The sequence below is a fragment of the Calypte anna genome, chromosome 2 (assembly GCF_003957555.1).
Source record: "Calypte anna isolate BGI_N300 chromosome 2, bCalAnn1_v1.p, whole genome shotgun sequence".
Lineage (NCBI taxonomy): Eukaryota > Metazoa > Chordata > Aves > Apodiformes > Trochilidae > Calypte > Calypte anna.
This window is the reverse complement of record NC_044245.1, coordinates 34031750-34046934: the sequence shown is the minus strand read 5'-3', so window position 1 is coordinate 34046934 and position 15185 is coordinate 34031750. Positions and strand designations below refer to the sequence as shown.

At 45.1% G+C, this 15185-nt stretch overlaps 2 protein-coding genes across 2 annotated transcripts; both read left to right on the top strand.

The window, feature by feature from the left end:
• Positions 1–2674: 2674 nt before the first annotated feature.
• HOXA9 (homeobox A9) lies at positions 2675–5829 on the top strand. Its single transcript, XM_030445686.1, has 2 exons — positions 2675–3261; positions 4349–5829. Exons 1-2 carry the CDS (start codon positions 2712–2714, stop codon positions 4585–4587), a joined length of 789 nt encoding a protein of 262 aa, XP_030301546.1. The 5' UTR covers positions 2675–2711; the 3' UTR covers positions 4588–5829.
• Positions 5830–11690: 5861 nt separating this feature from the next.
• HOXA7 (homeobox A7) lies at positions 11691–15130 on the top strand. The gene is made up of 2 exons (XM_008494225.2): positions 11691–12199; positions 13277–15130. The coding sequence occupies exons 1-2, from the start codon at positions 11824–11826 to the stop codon at positions 13558–13560; spliced, it is 660 nt and encodes a 219-aa protein (XP_008492447.1). The 5' UTR covers positions 11691–11823; the 3' UTR covers positions 13561–15130.
• Positions 15131–15185: the final 55 nt, after the last annotated feature.

Genomic DNA, 15185 nt, shown 5'->3' with positions numbered 1-15185 from the left:
GCAGGCATGGAGAGCAGGGAGTATTTTACTTAGGCACGATCGTTCCAGCGGTACTTCATTCCTGCGCATTCAGGTTTCATATCGCAATGTTACATGAACACCTATTTCTCCCCTGTTTCGGGGCCCTTTGCCTCCGAGAGTATAAGCCACCAAAACATGAAGTAATTTGCAACGCAAATTGTGCGAAGTCCACGCTATTCTCGCTAGTTTTCGTGGCTTGTATGCAAAATGTACTTTAGGGGTCTAAATGGGTTTAAAAGGACTAAAAGAGAGGGGAATACTCCAGCGTTATTATTAGCTACGAGACCGCGTGAAAAATGTCTGTAATTATTTGCTATATTTTATCTTTTGCTTTCTGTACACCCTCTCCTGCCGCTTGGATGTCGGCAGTAACAAATACAGAATTTTACAGGGAAATAAAAACGCAGGCACGTCCTTTTAAACGTTATTGTTATTGTTATTAATTTGCTATTATTTTTGTTGAGGAACCAAAAAAATGAAACCCGCTGCAAGTTCAGAACCCAAATTCGAATATAAACATCCAGGACTCCTGCAGCTAAGATTATTTTTTCTGAATGGAAAAAGGAAGTTCTACAATCACATTTCACCACAGCTGACTCTTAATAATAAATACAAATGACGTCGAGTTCCGTCTTTCCAGGAAAGAAATACAATTATTTTTTTCTATTACGGCGTGTCTATGCAATGCCCACAAAAAATACCAGAGGAGAGTTTTATTTGCATTTTTTAATTGTTAGAAAATAACGGGCTCCTTGTTTGTGGAGATCTTGCAACTATTCCATAATTTTCGAACTCTAATGGGGGATAATAGTTTCATTATGGGCCTTTGTAATCCTGAATAGGGGGAGAGAGCCTTGTTAAAATAGGATCTCTGTAAGATTTCGGATTAAACTCTTGGGAAGACATGAAAAGAAAAAGAAAGAGAGAAAGAGAGAGGGAAAAGAGAGGGAGCGAGCCAGCCCACATCGTGATGTAAAACTAATTAGAACCACACTTTCTCATGCACAATATTTACACGTGATTTTAATTATTACTCAGCCGTCCCTACCATTTACTGGGCTCTATTTTCAATAAAAGATATTCCGAGTAAATTGAGCCTCTGGCGGAGATTTTTTGGTGCCCCGCTGCACCCTATTGACCTCTCTCCTTCGCCAGACACGGGCATAATCAGCGTGAGCGTCCGCCGTACAAAAATCGGGGAGTCCCAGGCATATTTGCAAAGCGCTCAGCCACTTCAGTTCCTAACACTGGACTTGGATCTGGCCGCCTCTTACTCTACCCCCTCCGCGCACCCTCCCCTCCATCTGCAAGGAACTGTAACCCTCCGCTCGGTTTCCGATGCGGCTAGCGTGTGTCCTGCAGTCAAAAGAGGTGCCAGCAAATAAATAACTATATTTGCACATAAATTTGATTCACCAGAATGCGGGACGGCCGGCTGTGAGCTCCCCTTTGATAGCCGCCCTGAGAAGCAGGGTGCCTTTCGGCAGCGGGGAGACTGGGCTTTTTCTCCCCTTTCCCCCCGCTGCTTTTCTGCATAGTTAAAGAATTAATCGTCGTGATAAATACCGCTCTGCCCGCTCTCCTTCCCTCACGGCCAGGACGGCGGTTCCGCTCCGTTCCCGTCCCCTGCGGCCCCTCGGCCCAGGCTCTGTTCCCCGGCCTGGCGAGGGGATCCTCGGCCGCCGCGGCCCCGTCCAAGGGCAGGCGCGGCGCTGCGGCGGGGAGGATGAGGAGGGTGTTTCGGTCACTGCCGCGCTCTGTCCGGCGGGGTGGGGTGGTGAAGTGCAATTTGGAGCGGGCCAGCCTAAATACCGACCCAGTGCTTGCTCCGGTCCTCCTCCGGCTGAATGGGGAGGGCCGGCTCTGCGGCGCAGTTTCGGAAAGGGGATACGTTGAATTTGACTTTCCGCTGCCAGCTCTGAGCCGAACGGAACGGTATTATTTACAGTGAATTCCCAAACTAAACACAATAGTATAATTTAACCTTTCCAAGCACTCGTAAATTTTTACTGCTGTGAAACACAGCCATGCAAATGAGCGCGCTCATAGTTACTGACTTAATAACAACCCCGTGGCTCCCGAAACAATAACTCCTTATGAAATATAATAAATATATATTTAAATACAGTATACCGCAACTGCTATTTTGCTTTTTTATTGCTTCAATTATTGTATAATTTTATGTGAAGGTCTCCGATCGCAAGGGTGGTGGTTCTTTTTTTTTCGCGGGGAACACGACCCACTGATGGGATGATTAATTAAGTTATAAAATAGTCCGCTTAAACGAAAATAAAAAAAAAAAAAAAAAAAAAAAAAAAAAAAGAAAAAAAAAAAAAAAGGAGCAGAGAGAGAGTGAAAAAGGGAAGGGAGGGCCGTAATACGGAATTTGATCTTCTAATCTCAGTTGGCCGCAATTAAAACAAACCCCGCCGTATAACTCCAATATCCCTTTGCATAAAAACATATGGCCTCACTATAAAAATTATGGCTGGAAAACACTGACCCATTAATAGCCCGCGGACTGATTTATACTTTATTGTTCTGCTCCCCCGCCACGTGACAGGGGCAGCCAATGGGCGCCCGGGCTGCCCTCAACTTATTACTGACTCTACTTCTCCGCCAGCACCAAGTTGTTACGTGAAACCCGCAGCCCCGAACCGCGGCGGGTCCGCCGGCCGCCCGCGCCCGCCATGTCGGCTCCCGGGACCCTCAGCAATTACTACGTGGACTCCTTCCTGGTGCCGGAGGGGGACGAGCTGGCGGCGCCCCGCTACGCCCCCGCCCCGCTGGGGCCGCCGCCGCCACGGCCGGCGGGGCTGGCCGAGCACCCCGAGCTGGCCCCCTGCAGCTTCCAGCCCAAGGCGCCCGTCTTCGGCCCCCCCTGGAGCCCCGCGCACCCCGCCGGCGCCAGCGGCGTCCCCGCCGTCTACCACCCCTACGCGCATCACCAGGCGCCCGTGGCACCGCCCGACGGCAGGTACATGCGTTCGTGGCTTGAGCCTGTGCCGGGCTCCTTGTCTTTCCCCGGGTTACCTACCAGCAGGCATTACGGCATTAAACCTGAACCGCTGGCGGCCAGGAGGGCTGACTGTACCACGTTTGACACTCACACTTTGTCTCTCTCTGATTATGCTTGTGGTTCTCCTCCAGTTGATAGGGATAAGCAAAGCCACGAAGGCGCATTCTCTGAAAGCAATGGAGAAAGTGAGGCAAACGGAGAGAAACCCCAGATCGATCCAAGTAAGTGGGACTGCGAGGGTAATGGACTTCAGGGTGCTGCGCCGGCCGCGGGGAGGTGTCGAGGCGCTGGGGCTAATTACGCGGCCGAGCCGCCGCTGCTCCAGCTCGCCGGGGTCTGCGATCTGCAAAAGCTAGTGCTGCCTTCCGCAGGATCGAAGGGGATCTAGGATGGCTCAGCTTTCCAGGCTTAAAGGAAATTAAAAAGCCACCCTGCAGCTGGAACTTACAAAACAAAACAAAAATAAAAGGCGAAAACCGCCCACCCCCGCCCCAACCACCCCATCAAACTCCGCAGGACGTGTTGGCACCTCCTGCCCCGCTACACTCCCAGGCGTGGGCAGACGCCGGGGAGAGGGTGCCTAGAAAGCACTGGATGTGAATATGATCTTTTTGTGTGTGTGTGTGTGTGTGTGTGACGGCTCGCTGGCCGAGGAGGCTATTGCGGGGCTGAGAGCAGAAACCTCGCCGTTGATTTGGTGTCCCCCCTCCCCCTTCGTCTTCTCGGTGGAAAACCCTGGGCTGGATGCTTCCAGCGCTGTGGTTCTGGTGGCAGAGCGCCTCGAGATTGCTATCGCGATTAACACCGTGCGAATGTGGGCCCCAGAGAGGGCGAGGCATTAATTATGCCAGCTGGAGGCTCACTCGCCAGCTCCCTGGGTCCTGCCAGTGATGACACGGGAGAAGGTCGAAATCCAAAAGTGAAACGATTTCGATGACATGTTAGTCTGGCTGGTCACTCCCCGGGCTGGCAGTTTGAAAGGGGTGTGTGCGCGGGGAGGCCAGGAAGGAGGGAGGGAGCTAACAGGGAGAGGAGGAGAAAGAATATTTTAAAATTGCATCCTACAAACAATAAAAAAAGAGGAAGGGAGGCGGGGGTGGTGGGGCTTTGCTGCGTGTGACCTCTCCATGTGTCTGTATTTTGGACTCCATTGTGCCCCACTATCCTCTGTGCCTGGGGAAATGAGAGCCACTTCCTAAACCCCAATATTGGGACACCTAAGCGGCTGCTTTTGCGTGCGTCTCCCTCCCAAGTTCCCTCCCTCTCCTCCTGCCCGAGCCTGAACTTCTTCCGTTGTTTTAATTGTAGATAACCCAGCTGCAAATTGGCTCCACGCGAGGTCCACCAGGAAGAAGCGATGCCCTTACACCAAGCATCAGACGCTGGAACTGGAGAAGGAGTTTCTGTTCAATATGTATCTCACTAGGGACCGTAGATATGAGGTGGCCAGACTCCTCAATTTAACTGAGAGACAAGTGAAAATCTGGTTTCAGAACAGAAGGATGAAAATGAAGAAAATCAACAAAGATCGAGCAAAGGATGAATAATGATGGCAACACGCGTGTTAAAAGGAAAATGCATAAAGTTAAAAAAAAAAAAAAAAAAGAGAGAGAGAGAGAGACAAGAAAAAAAAGTTAGAAAAAAAACAAAAAAAAAATTTCCTCCCTCGATCCTTGCCATGCAATGTGTCCGGGTCCAGGCCTCATTTTTTTCCCATGGCAAATTCTGATTATGATTGTACCTTGATTGTCACAGTGGCCAGTTTGCCAGGAGAGGTACAGTAAGACTTTTAATTTTCTAATAGGAAAGAAAAAGAGGGCATTAGCATGAAAAGGCTGTTTAGCTGACTTGTATAAATCTACCTGTTTCTTCACTTTTTGAAAGAAAGAAAGAAGGAAGAAAACAAAAAAACAAAAAAACAAAAACAAAAAAAAAAAGCAAAAACTACCTTTCCATAATGCACAACTATTTACGGACTGTATAATTTAGTCTATGTAGTTATTTTATTCGCTCTTTGCGCAGCAGAGATATCTCTGCTCTAATACTTGAACACTGTGTTTTATTGTGGTAATTATGTTTGTGACTCAATTTATGTGCTTGGGTGCTGTACCGGATGTAATGGTGTAAGCTAGGATTCAATTTGAACTCAGGTTGTTTATTATAAAAATTGCATAGAGTATAGCTCTGTAGTGTATTAAGTCTCTTCTGTATAATTAGACACTTAACCTTTGATTGTAAAATATATATTATATATATCTCAACAAAAAAAAAAAAAAAAAAAAAAAAAAAAAAAGGCAGGAAATAAAAAGTTGATCCGGGATGTCTGAGAATTACGGTTCTCAAAATATTGAAGCAAGTCATTTTAGTATGCACAGTTGATATATATATAGTACGGTCTTTGTTGGTTGTATATATAATCTATATATTAAAAAAAGTAAATAAACAGACTAGCTAAAATATTGTTTTTGCACCAGTGAGCAGTTTTCAGATATCGGAGCTATACGTATATGTGAAAAAGGTAACTACCTATGGTTTACGTTTTAATTTTAATCGAATGATTTGATGGTTATTGTAATGAAGGTTAATTTTATTGATAATAAATTATACACTATAAAAACCTACATTTGGTTATTGTAAATTTGTATCGATTTAACAAATAAGTCTGGGAAGTTATGTTGTTGCAGGACGTACGCTGTCTATTTTGAAATAGTTACCTCATGGCCTACTGACCAAATCGTTGTGTTGAAATTATATTTAACATTTTGCCAAATAAAATATATTGATTCTTTTATAGTTTGTGATGTTTTAAGATTGGTAAGGAGGGATTCTTCCAAGACACACCGAGCCTCAGCAGCAGACGTGGCAGGGCTAGGGCAGCTGCCATGAAGGAGGCAGTAGCCGTATTTTTTTTTTTTTTTTGAACCAAGGCAAATCCTATGGTTCTATAAACACAGACCCCAGGTGATTAAAATCTGAGCTTTTCTTTTTTCGCTTAAAATGGGCAGATTCGTGTCTAAAAGCCACTGCTTCGCTGAGGCTCCTTCCTTCCGGATATAATCTGGTAAACAGGCGCTTAGCAGGGCGAGGGGGGAGCCCCTTCGGCTGGCAGAGGGGACAAACACCCCACTTAACTCGGGTTTAATAAATTGTCCTGGAGGGGCGGTGGGATTTAGGAACAAACCAAAATGTCCGACGTTCTTTAGTGCGGAAAATAATGTAAATCAGACCAGACAGTGACATTTAAGCTGAGATGGCTAATTAGCCTCCACCAGAAAATGTCCAGCACTAAATGTGCTTCAACAAGCTCTGTGAGAAGGCTCGCCTTACCAGTGTGTTCATTTTAAATTCCTTTCTAGAAAAGATTGTCCATGCAAAATATGTTATTTCAAACGTCACCCATTTTTCCCCTACCCTTGCATTCACGTTGGGAATGTTTTTTTTCTCTTTTAAATATCCCATGGCAAATAAAACCAACGCCTTACATTTTACTAGCGCCTCCAGATTATATATTTATACTGAGATAGATATAGATAAAATTTTACTGACAATTATAGTAGAATTTATGGTGTCGATTTTACACGCTGATTTAGCCCAAGGAAAGAGCTGGGCTTTAGAGCAGAGAAGACAAAATAGGATTTCTTTTTTTACAAACAAACAAAAAAAAAGGTTTCTTGGTAGTGGAAGATTTCCACACACATACCCTGCATTGCACCCACCCCTCCCCCGCCGCCCCAAGCCAAATCAAGCTCAGCAACAAAAGAAAATAGCGAAGTCTGTGAGCTTGCTGAAATTTACCCTTGTTTCGGGCGGACATCTTACTGCTCATAGCAGAAATCCTCCATAATATCAGCCGCAGCACACTTGTGCTCCACGCGAACCTATGTTTGCAAATATTTCGACTAACAATAAAAGCTTTCTTGGTTTGTGGAGGTACACTTGCATATATATATATGTATTGAAAGCAAAATAAGACGGAACACGCTTATGGTCTTGGCAGAAGTTGTTGTTAGGAAAATTCAGAGCCATACAGTGCAATAAAAGAAAATTACTGCTGTAACCGTTTATGGGGTGTAAAACGCTGCAGGGCTGAAGACAGAACTTAGGGAGCCGGCAAGAAGTTTACAGATGTGCAGAGCTACGGGAGGAAAAAAAAATATATTTCGACTTCACAAAAAAAATAAATAAAAAAAAAAAAAAAAAAAAAAAAAAAAAAGAAAAAGAAAAAAAATAAGGCTGGAAAAAAAAAAAAAGTAAGAGAAACACATAGACACACAAAAACCAAACCAGAAATCCGGGTTAAGATTTGATGAGTTCTAATTAGCAAAAGGGAGCCGTTCTGGTGTGCGCACACACACACACAAAAAGCCCCTAATTGATCCCTAAGCCAGTATTTGGGGATGCTGGGACGCCCTCTGTTGTTGCAGACAGAAGCAACTTCAAAGAATCAGCATTAAGAGTGTGTAATAAATGACGGGTCTGCAAACTGTCTGGAATTCGGGTCTTAATGAGTTTACAACTGTCCAGCCACAATTAAGATTTTCTACAAAAGCCTTTTCATTTGTTTTGTCTGGCTGTTTTAGATAAAGCGGGCGAGCGGAAATAACAACCTTTTATTGGCCTTCCCCTTGCTTAAACCCAGGCTGGGCGGTGGACATTTATCTTCCCGTGGGCTGGCGGGCAGAGACGATGGCTCCGCGGGGCCGGCGCGGTGGGCGGTGGCGGCGGCGGTGGCGGTGCCGGGCTGCAGACGGCAGGTGGCGCTGTCCGCCCGCGAAAGAGCCCCTCTGGCGCGCACCCGCCCGCCATCAAGCGCTCGGCCGCCTCCCCGAAAGCTCCTAAAATGTCGACTTTATGGGAGCATTAACTGGGGGTTGGGACTGCTCGGTTGGTGTTACCGCAGGACGAGGGACTTAGGGTGCCTGTCTGTGTGTGTGTGTGGGGTTTGTCGCCCCACCACCACCCCTTCGTCCCGGGAGCACGGTGAGGAGATGCCCCACTGCCACGGGCGGGCGGGCAGGGAGGCATTTACTGCTCGGACACGCTCAGTGCGTTCGTGGCAAAAAGTAAAGGTTGCTCCGCACCAAGGACATACCCTGCATTTATTTATATTATTATTATTATTATTATTCTCAGATCATCGAGGCGTTTCCTGGTAGCTCATAGGAACGGATGGAGCCTTGGCACTGGACTGCCAGCTCCTCTTTGCCCTTGCCCCGAACCTCCGCCCTCTCTGTCGGAGCTCTGAGCCTGCAAACGGGGTGTCCTGACCTCCCGAAGGGCTGGGGAGAAATTAAATATTTGGGGAAAGGGGGAACCGAAGGGTTCGGGCAGGCTGGAGGATGATCTTCCCGGATCAGCCAGGGAGGAGAGACCACGAAAAGGTTCCCACTCGGAGTGGGGGGCGAAGCGACAGATTTTTCCAATGCCCTTCGCCTCGCGTAGCTGGAGACAGCCGTGCGGGGCGACGGCAACACCGCAAACCTTTCGTTTGAATATTATTTATCAGCGAGATAAATTCCTCAACAGCTGTCTTTGATAGAAATAAAAAGCCCTGCTTGTGTCCCCAGCAATTCCAGCTCTGTGAGACCCGTTGTAATTATTCGATACAGATGCGAGCAGGCTGATGCTCTGCAAACTTGACGCGTCTCTCAAAGTCATTCCTAACTTCTCCTCGCCTTCTGCTTTGATTTCCTCGAGCGGCTTTCGTATTTTTTTTTCCCCGTTTTGCTTTTGTTGGCTTTCGCGACTTGAGAATGAGGCTTAGTGGGGAACTGTGGAATATTTTCAGACGGCAGTTGCCAAAAAATAGGGGGGAAAAGTAATTGAAATAACAATAAAGGAAGGAGGAAAGGAAGCATAAAATGTGGACTCAAGTATGAAAGCTGTATTTTTCAAGTTAAAGCCAGGCAAGTAAACAAATCGCTGCATAGTACTCTGTAACAGAACTACTTTCTCTGCGTTTTATTTACATTTCCTTAAATCAAAGTCAATCTCCTTATATCGAAATTCCGCATCGGGAAGGAATGCAACACTGAGCTATTTTTTCCTCTCACTGTTTCATAAATTTAATTCTTTCTAGGGATCAAGAGTAACAGCCACTCCCTGCTTTCTAACAAGAGCTTTCCTATTAAATGTTTGTCTACAATGGCATTGCTAAACTTACTATGATTAATTATTTTTTCCTTGGGCTGTAAAATTATATTGAAATTAAAAAGTGCTTATGCGTCGTCATACTAAGTAACAACTTGGCACAGTATGCTCCATTATAATAGTGGGTAAATTACGGCGAGAACAGATTTCAAAACAGCAAAGTCGTCCCTAGTATGAACCACGTCAAGATACTGCTTAATACACAAGCCATAATCATGTAGTGCTCCCAAGTCGCTTATAACTTATGAGCATGGTTTCATCACTACCTTTTACTTCCCGGAAAAACTCAGACGGCAGAGAGGTAGCTCATAGCTCACAAGAAAAACAACAACACCAAAACATCATCACCAACAAACAAAACAATTAATCCCGCCTAGAGGATTATTATTAAAGCCTGTGAGAACATTGCAGTGACCGAAACCTTGCGATCTGCGCTCAATCGTCGTTTTTTCCAATGGAAAAAAATACGTTCCAATAAAAAGTGCGTCTTCAGGCGCGGGGATCCAGACTGGTTTTGTGTGCAACAAAACAAGACATTTCAGGGACTGTTTCAGAGGCAGCATTATGCCTAACAAGCAAAGACTGGGGGAAACAAATAAGGTGTCGGGGACCCATGTCTGGGAGTCCTTTAAAGATTTTTTTTCATCGAAGACTTTTTGAGAAATCTCTAGAATTGGCAGGGAAAAATATCTGCAAAAAAATAGCAATTTTTTTTTTTTTGATGGTCGTGGCAGTAATGGCACACACGCTAAGAAAAATGCATAAACGTGCAAACTGTACAGAATCAGACAGCTCGAAACACAACCCAGTTAATCTACTTGGTCCTACGCTATCCATATTTAAGTCTAGACATTGGTAATATTTGATGTTTTTTTCTTCTTGCATCTTGGTATGTTGTCACTAGAGGAGCAATTTATTGGTTTAATGTCATCTACTTCAACCTCTTTGATCTTCTTAGTCGTGGTCTTGTTTGCTTCGTATTCGTTTAAGTTCTTGGGCCTTTATTCCTTTCCAACAGTCTCTTCTGCCGGCGTGTTCCCACATCGCGATTGCGACCGCACTGATATTGTCTAATATTTGCGAATTGGAAGAAATAACCGAGCTTCTCCCTTACGCCTGCGAATAACAACTGCGTTTTCATGTGCCTAACACTTGGCAAGTATCTAAATACAGCCGCCACATTTGCATGCTCTGAAGCACCGATATCTCAGGAATCTGGCTTTAGAGAATTTACTTGCTTCTGTCAGTAACCAATATTCATGGGGCTGCAATAACCGCGCATAAAGAGTCCCATAGGATGCATACGTGTGTGTTGGAGGGATGTGTGTGTGGGAAGAGGGTGTCCCACGTTTACAAAACGTAAAGTTTAGGGTCCGTGCGAAATATCGCCAACAACAATTTTAAGTGGTGAGAAAGTCTTTGTACACAGAGCACCAAACTATAATTGAAAGGAGAATTTCCGGGGCAATTCCATTGTGCTCCTTCCAGTTTATGATGTGCAATACAGGCAGGCAGTAAAAGCTGTCTTTACCAGGACTCCCTGTCTGAGGGAAGGAAACTCATTTTACGATCCGTTTAAAGGAAGGGCACGGTGCAGCATCCTCAATGGAGAGCCATTCGCATTGTTGGGGACCCCAGTGTTTAGAAAAGCAGCAACGCTCCCCGACATCTGAGTGTGCGGCTGCCAACTCACGCGTGGGACTGTAAGGTATGTAGGAAAGGTAGAAGGGGCATTAAGCGTGCGGCTAAGATACAAAGCCATTTGTAGGCGATTTCTTCAACTCCGTAGGTTTTGGTTTATCTTGGTTAGGGGTTTTAAGAGTTGTGGTTTTTTGGTTTTTTTGTTTTGTTTTTGTTTTTGTTTTTGTTTTTGTTTTTTTTTTTTTTTTCCTGGTGTTGTTTTTATTTTTGTAAAGGAAAAAATGAGGTATCGATTGTGAGTTTGCTTTTGTTTTGTTTTGTTTTCTTCCTTGTTTGTTTGTGTTTTTTACGGGTGTGTGTTACCGCGTTTTTTTCTTCGGGGAAATTAGCGGGGCTCACTCCAGAGAGGCACCCTGATTTTCAAGACTCGGTTTGCCTTTGAGGGCCGGCGTCACCGGCCGAGAGGTACCCCATAAACCCCGCTGCGGGGTTAACGCCCTCCTCCCCGCTTATTTTCCTTGCTGGTGGAAAACCGCTCGTGGGTGACGAACATCCATCCTCCTCTAAAGTTTATATTTTATTTTTGCTACACCGCCCCCGTATCTCCGGTTCATCTCAAGGACCACACGGTGTGTCTCTCTCCCACGGGGGACCAGACACCCCACCCCACACCCTCCCGCTACGGCGGCGCTGTCGGGGGCGAAGGGGCAGCGGTGGCAGGGAGGACGCTGCAGAGAGCGGCAGCGGCGGCAGCGGCAGCGGCGGCGACCCCGGTCCGTCCATGGCCGGGCACCGGGCCGCGGCCGGCACCACCTGTGAGGCGGGCGGGGATTGGCGGGCGGTGTCATATGACCGGTCACGTGCTCGAGGCAGCTCAGTCCAAAAGAAAATGGGGTTTGGTGTAAATCTGGGGGTGTAATGTTATCATATATCACGCTACCTCGTAAAACCGACACTGAAGCCTGCCGGACAACAAATCACAGGTCAAAATTATGAGCTCTTCGTATTATGTGAATGCGCTTTTTAGCAAATATACGGCGGGGGCTTCTCTTTTCCAAAATGCAGAGCCTACTTCTTGCTCCTTTGCAAGCAACTCCCAGAGAAGCGGCTATGGACCAGGCGCGGGTGCCTTCGCCTCCTCCATGCCCGGCTTGTACAATGTGAACAGTACCATATATCAAAGCCCGTTCTCTTCCGGATACAGCCTGGGCTCTGATGCCTACAACCTGCATTGTTCCTCTTTTGATCAGAACATTCCCGTCCTCTGCAATGAGCTAACCAAACCCAGCTGTGAGAAAGCGGAGGAAAGCAACCTGCACAACCAGGCTGAGCCTAATTTCCGGATATACCCCTGGATGAGGTCTTCAGGTAGGGGCAAGCGGAGAGGGCTCGGAGCTGTGGCAGTCAGGCAAAGCGTGTCTCCAGAATTACTGTCAGCACAGCCTTTATGGTTTTAATTATAGCCGAGGCGCCATTGCGTAGAAAGCCCGTGGCATTGTATGTAAATGAGTATCATAAAACTTTTTATTGCCCAATTAATGGGTTCTAGCCTCGTAAATTTATTTAACTCCATTTGCTATGGAATTTTAGCATTGAGTTGATTTGAGCTGTTCGCTATAGAAATGTGGAGAGTTGGCTGTGGGCTCCCAGAGCCCGCACGGGTAAGCGTCTCCCCTGCCCTCTGCCGAAGTTGGGCAAAATAAAAAGAAAATCCCGCTCGCTGGGGAAGGTGGGGGTGGGAACAGGGGCGTTCAGGATCGGGGAAATGGCTACTGAGGACTTCGCAAGCCCACGTTGCCGAAATGTGCCAGTCTCGTCCTCCTTGCCCTTTCCACGGAGATAAGGATCTATAGAAATGTTCTAAACAGGAAAACGGGGCGGGGGGTGGGGGTGGGGGGGCGAGAGTGTGTGAGAAAGGAGAGCTCTCTTCTGGAGCTAAATGCGATGTATTGTTTACGATCTAGGCGGGATAAGGGAGGGGGGGGGTGGGGGGAGCCCCCGACATTAAAATAAAATAAATACAGCCCAGCCTTCCAGCTTTTTATTTCCCTATGCAAAACGAGAAAGTCTGGAAGGTTTTAGTGAAATACATCGCCTGAGGGGAAAGTTCCTCCTCCCAAAAGCAATTTCCTCCCCCACCTCCTCTCTTGAATGCTTTCTCTCCACTTTTTGTAGGTCTCGAGCAACTTAATTTTTGCCCTGCCTGAGAAGGGCAGGTCGTGTGGTTGAAATGGCTTTGTTAGGGCAAAGTGGGGGGGCGAGTGGAAGTGAGAGAAGAGGATCATTCACTCTCTCTCGGCCGCTGCTTGTTTGTTTGTTGGAAAAACAATAATAATAATTATTAATAATAATAATAATAATAACAATGAAAAAATATAAACCTGAAAGAGAAAACTTTTCACCTCTCTCCTTGCCTAACTCCTGGCCGTGTTTGCCTGTTTTCAGGTCCAGATAGGAAGCGAGGGCGCCAGACCTACACCCGCTACCAGACCCTGGAGCTGGAGAAGGAATTCCACTTCAATCGTTATCTGACTCGGCGGCGGAGGATAGAGATCGCCCATGCTCTCTGCCTGACGGAGAGGCAGATCAAAATCTGGTTCCAAAACCGGAGGATGAAGTGGAAGAAGGAGCATAAGGAAGAGAGTTCCAGCACCCCGGCTCCAAACGAGCCCACGTCAGCAGCAGCCTCTGTCGAGAAAGTGGAAGAAGATGAAGAGGAGGAGGACTAAGGAGTCCCACTCGAGGAATAGATCTCCTAGTATAATGTATGCACATGACAGTTGGAAAAGCTCCCTTTAAGGAAAAAAAAAAAAAAAAAAAAAAAAAGGACAAAAAAAAGACAGACTCACTGTTTTTATTAAAAAAAAAAAATCAGTTCCCTTTAATAATCATCTTGCAAGCAAGCGTTTCAAAACATTAAAACGTTCCTTGGAGTGGTTTTCTAGCCCTCTCTTCACTCTTCCGTACTCCCCAAACCTGCCCTGTGCAGAATCTTTCGGTAATATTTCCTAAGATCATCTAGCAATCATTTATTTTTTCGTTCACCCAAATCTGGGTGGGTTTGTCCAGTGAACATTTCAGTGAGAGAACTGCTGCTTGCACAGATGGTAAAACGTGACCTTCCGAAGTAACTACCTGACTCAATAGTTTCAATCTTGTGTATGGGGAAAAGTGCATTAGGCTCACATTAAGAAAAACTACCTAATTTTGAATAAGTAGCTCTCTGCACTTTTCTTTTTTTTTTTTTCCTTTCCTTCTTCTTTTTTTTTTTTTTTTTTAATAATTGGTAGAAAAGTATCATAATTAATAACTCACTAACAAAAGGTTCAACAGCAAATGGGGGGAGGAGGGGGGGGAAAATCATCCACAAACCACTACAATCTACAGCAATGATTTGTACTACCTATTTTCCAGACTACCTATATATCTTGCTCTGCCTACCTATCTTCGAAAGTATACTGTATTTTAGTAGTCAAAAGAAGATAACATTACTAATGTGAATCGCAAAATGCTTTTAGAAATGTAAGTGTAGTCGTTCAAAAAGCACGCTTCAATAGCTTTGGTATAGAATTTGGTACCGAAAAGGCTGAATATATTTAAAATTAAAATAATATATTTATTCCAAAGCAATTATAAATGAAATCAATATGCTGCAATACATATTTGTTCTCGATTCTTTACTATTCCGAGTGAGGAAGCAAACACACGACAACATAGTACAAAGCGGTTTAATATCTCCTGTTGGCTTCTACCTTCTGCTGCCTCTGCGAAAGACCGTTTTCTGATTCTACGTTCATTTTCCTTAATATAGCAGAAAGTGTTATTTGAAAAGTGAATTTAAATGACCATGTAACCACCTTAAAAAAAAGCAACTGTTTGTTCTGATTATCTGAACGTGTTAATATGTAATACCGTGAATTTTCCTACAATAGCAGAAACTGTATATTTGAATGATTTTTTTTTTTTTGTCATTTATATTCGTCTTGGAGTTCATTTGTAAGATCTTGTCATAAATCGGGAAGTATGTAACTAATTTGGAAACTTTGTAGCATGGTGTATTGTTAAGAACTCTGTATAAATCCGTCTTGAAGGTTTGGCTAAAGTTTATTCAAAAAATGTATGTTACAATGTGTTTTGATGTGTTCATTGTGAACATTTGGATATGCCGTGTAAGTATTGGAAGTGGAAAAAAAAATAATGTCTGTGAACTCTCTTTGGAAGTAATACCGTGTTCAAGTATCTCCCACGATAAATGTGTTTTATGTTACACAGAAAATAAATATGCTTGTTGACAATTAATTGTGTTTCTTTATTAGGGAAATAATTCCAAGAAGGCATAAAAAAATAATTGACA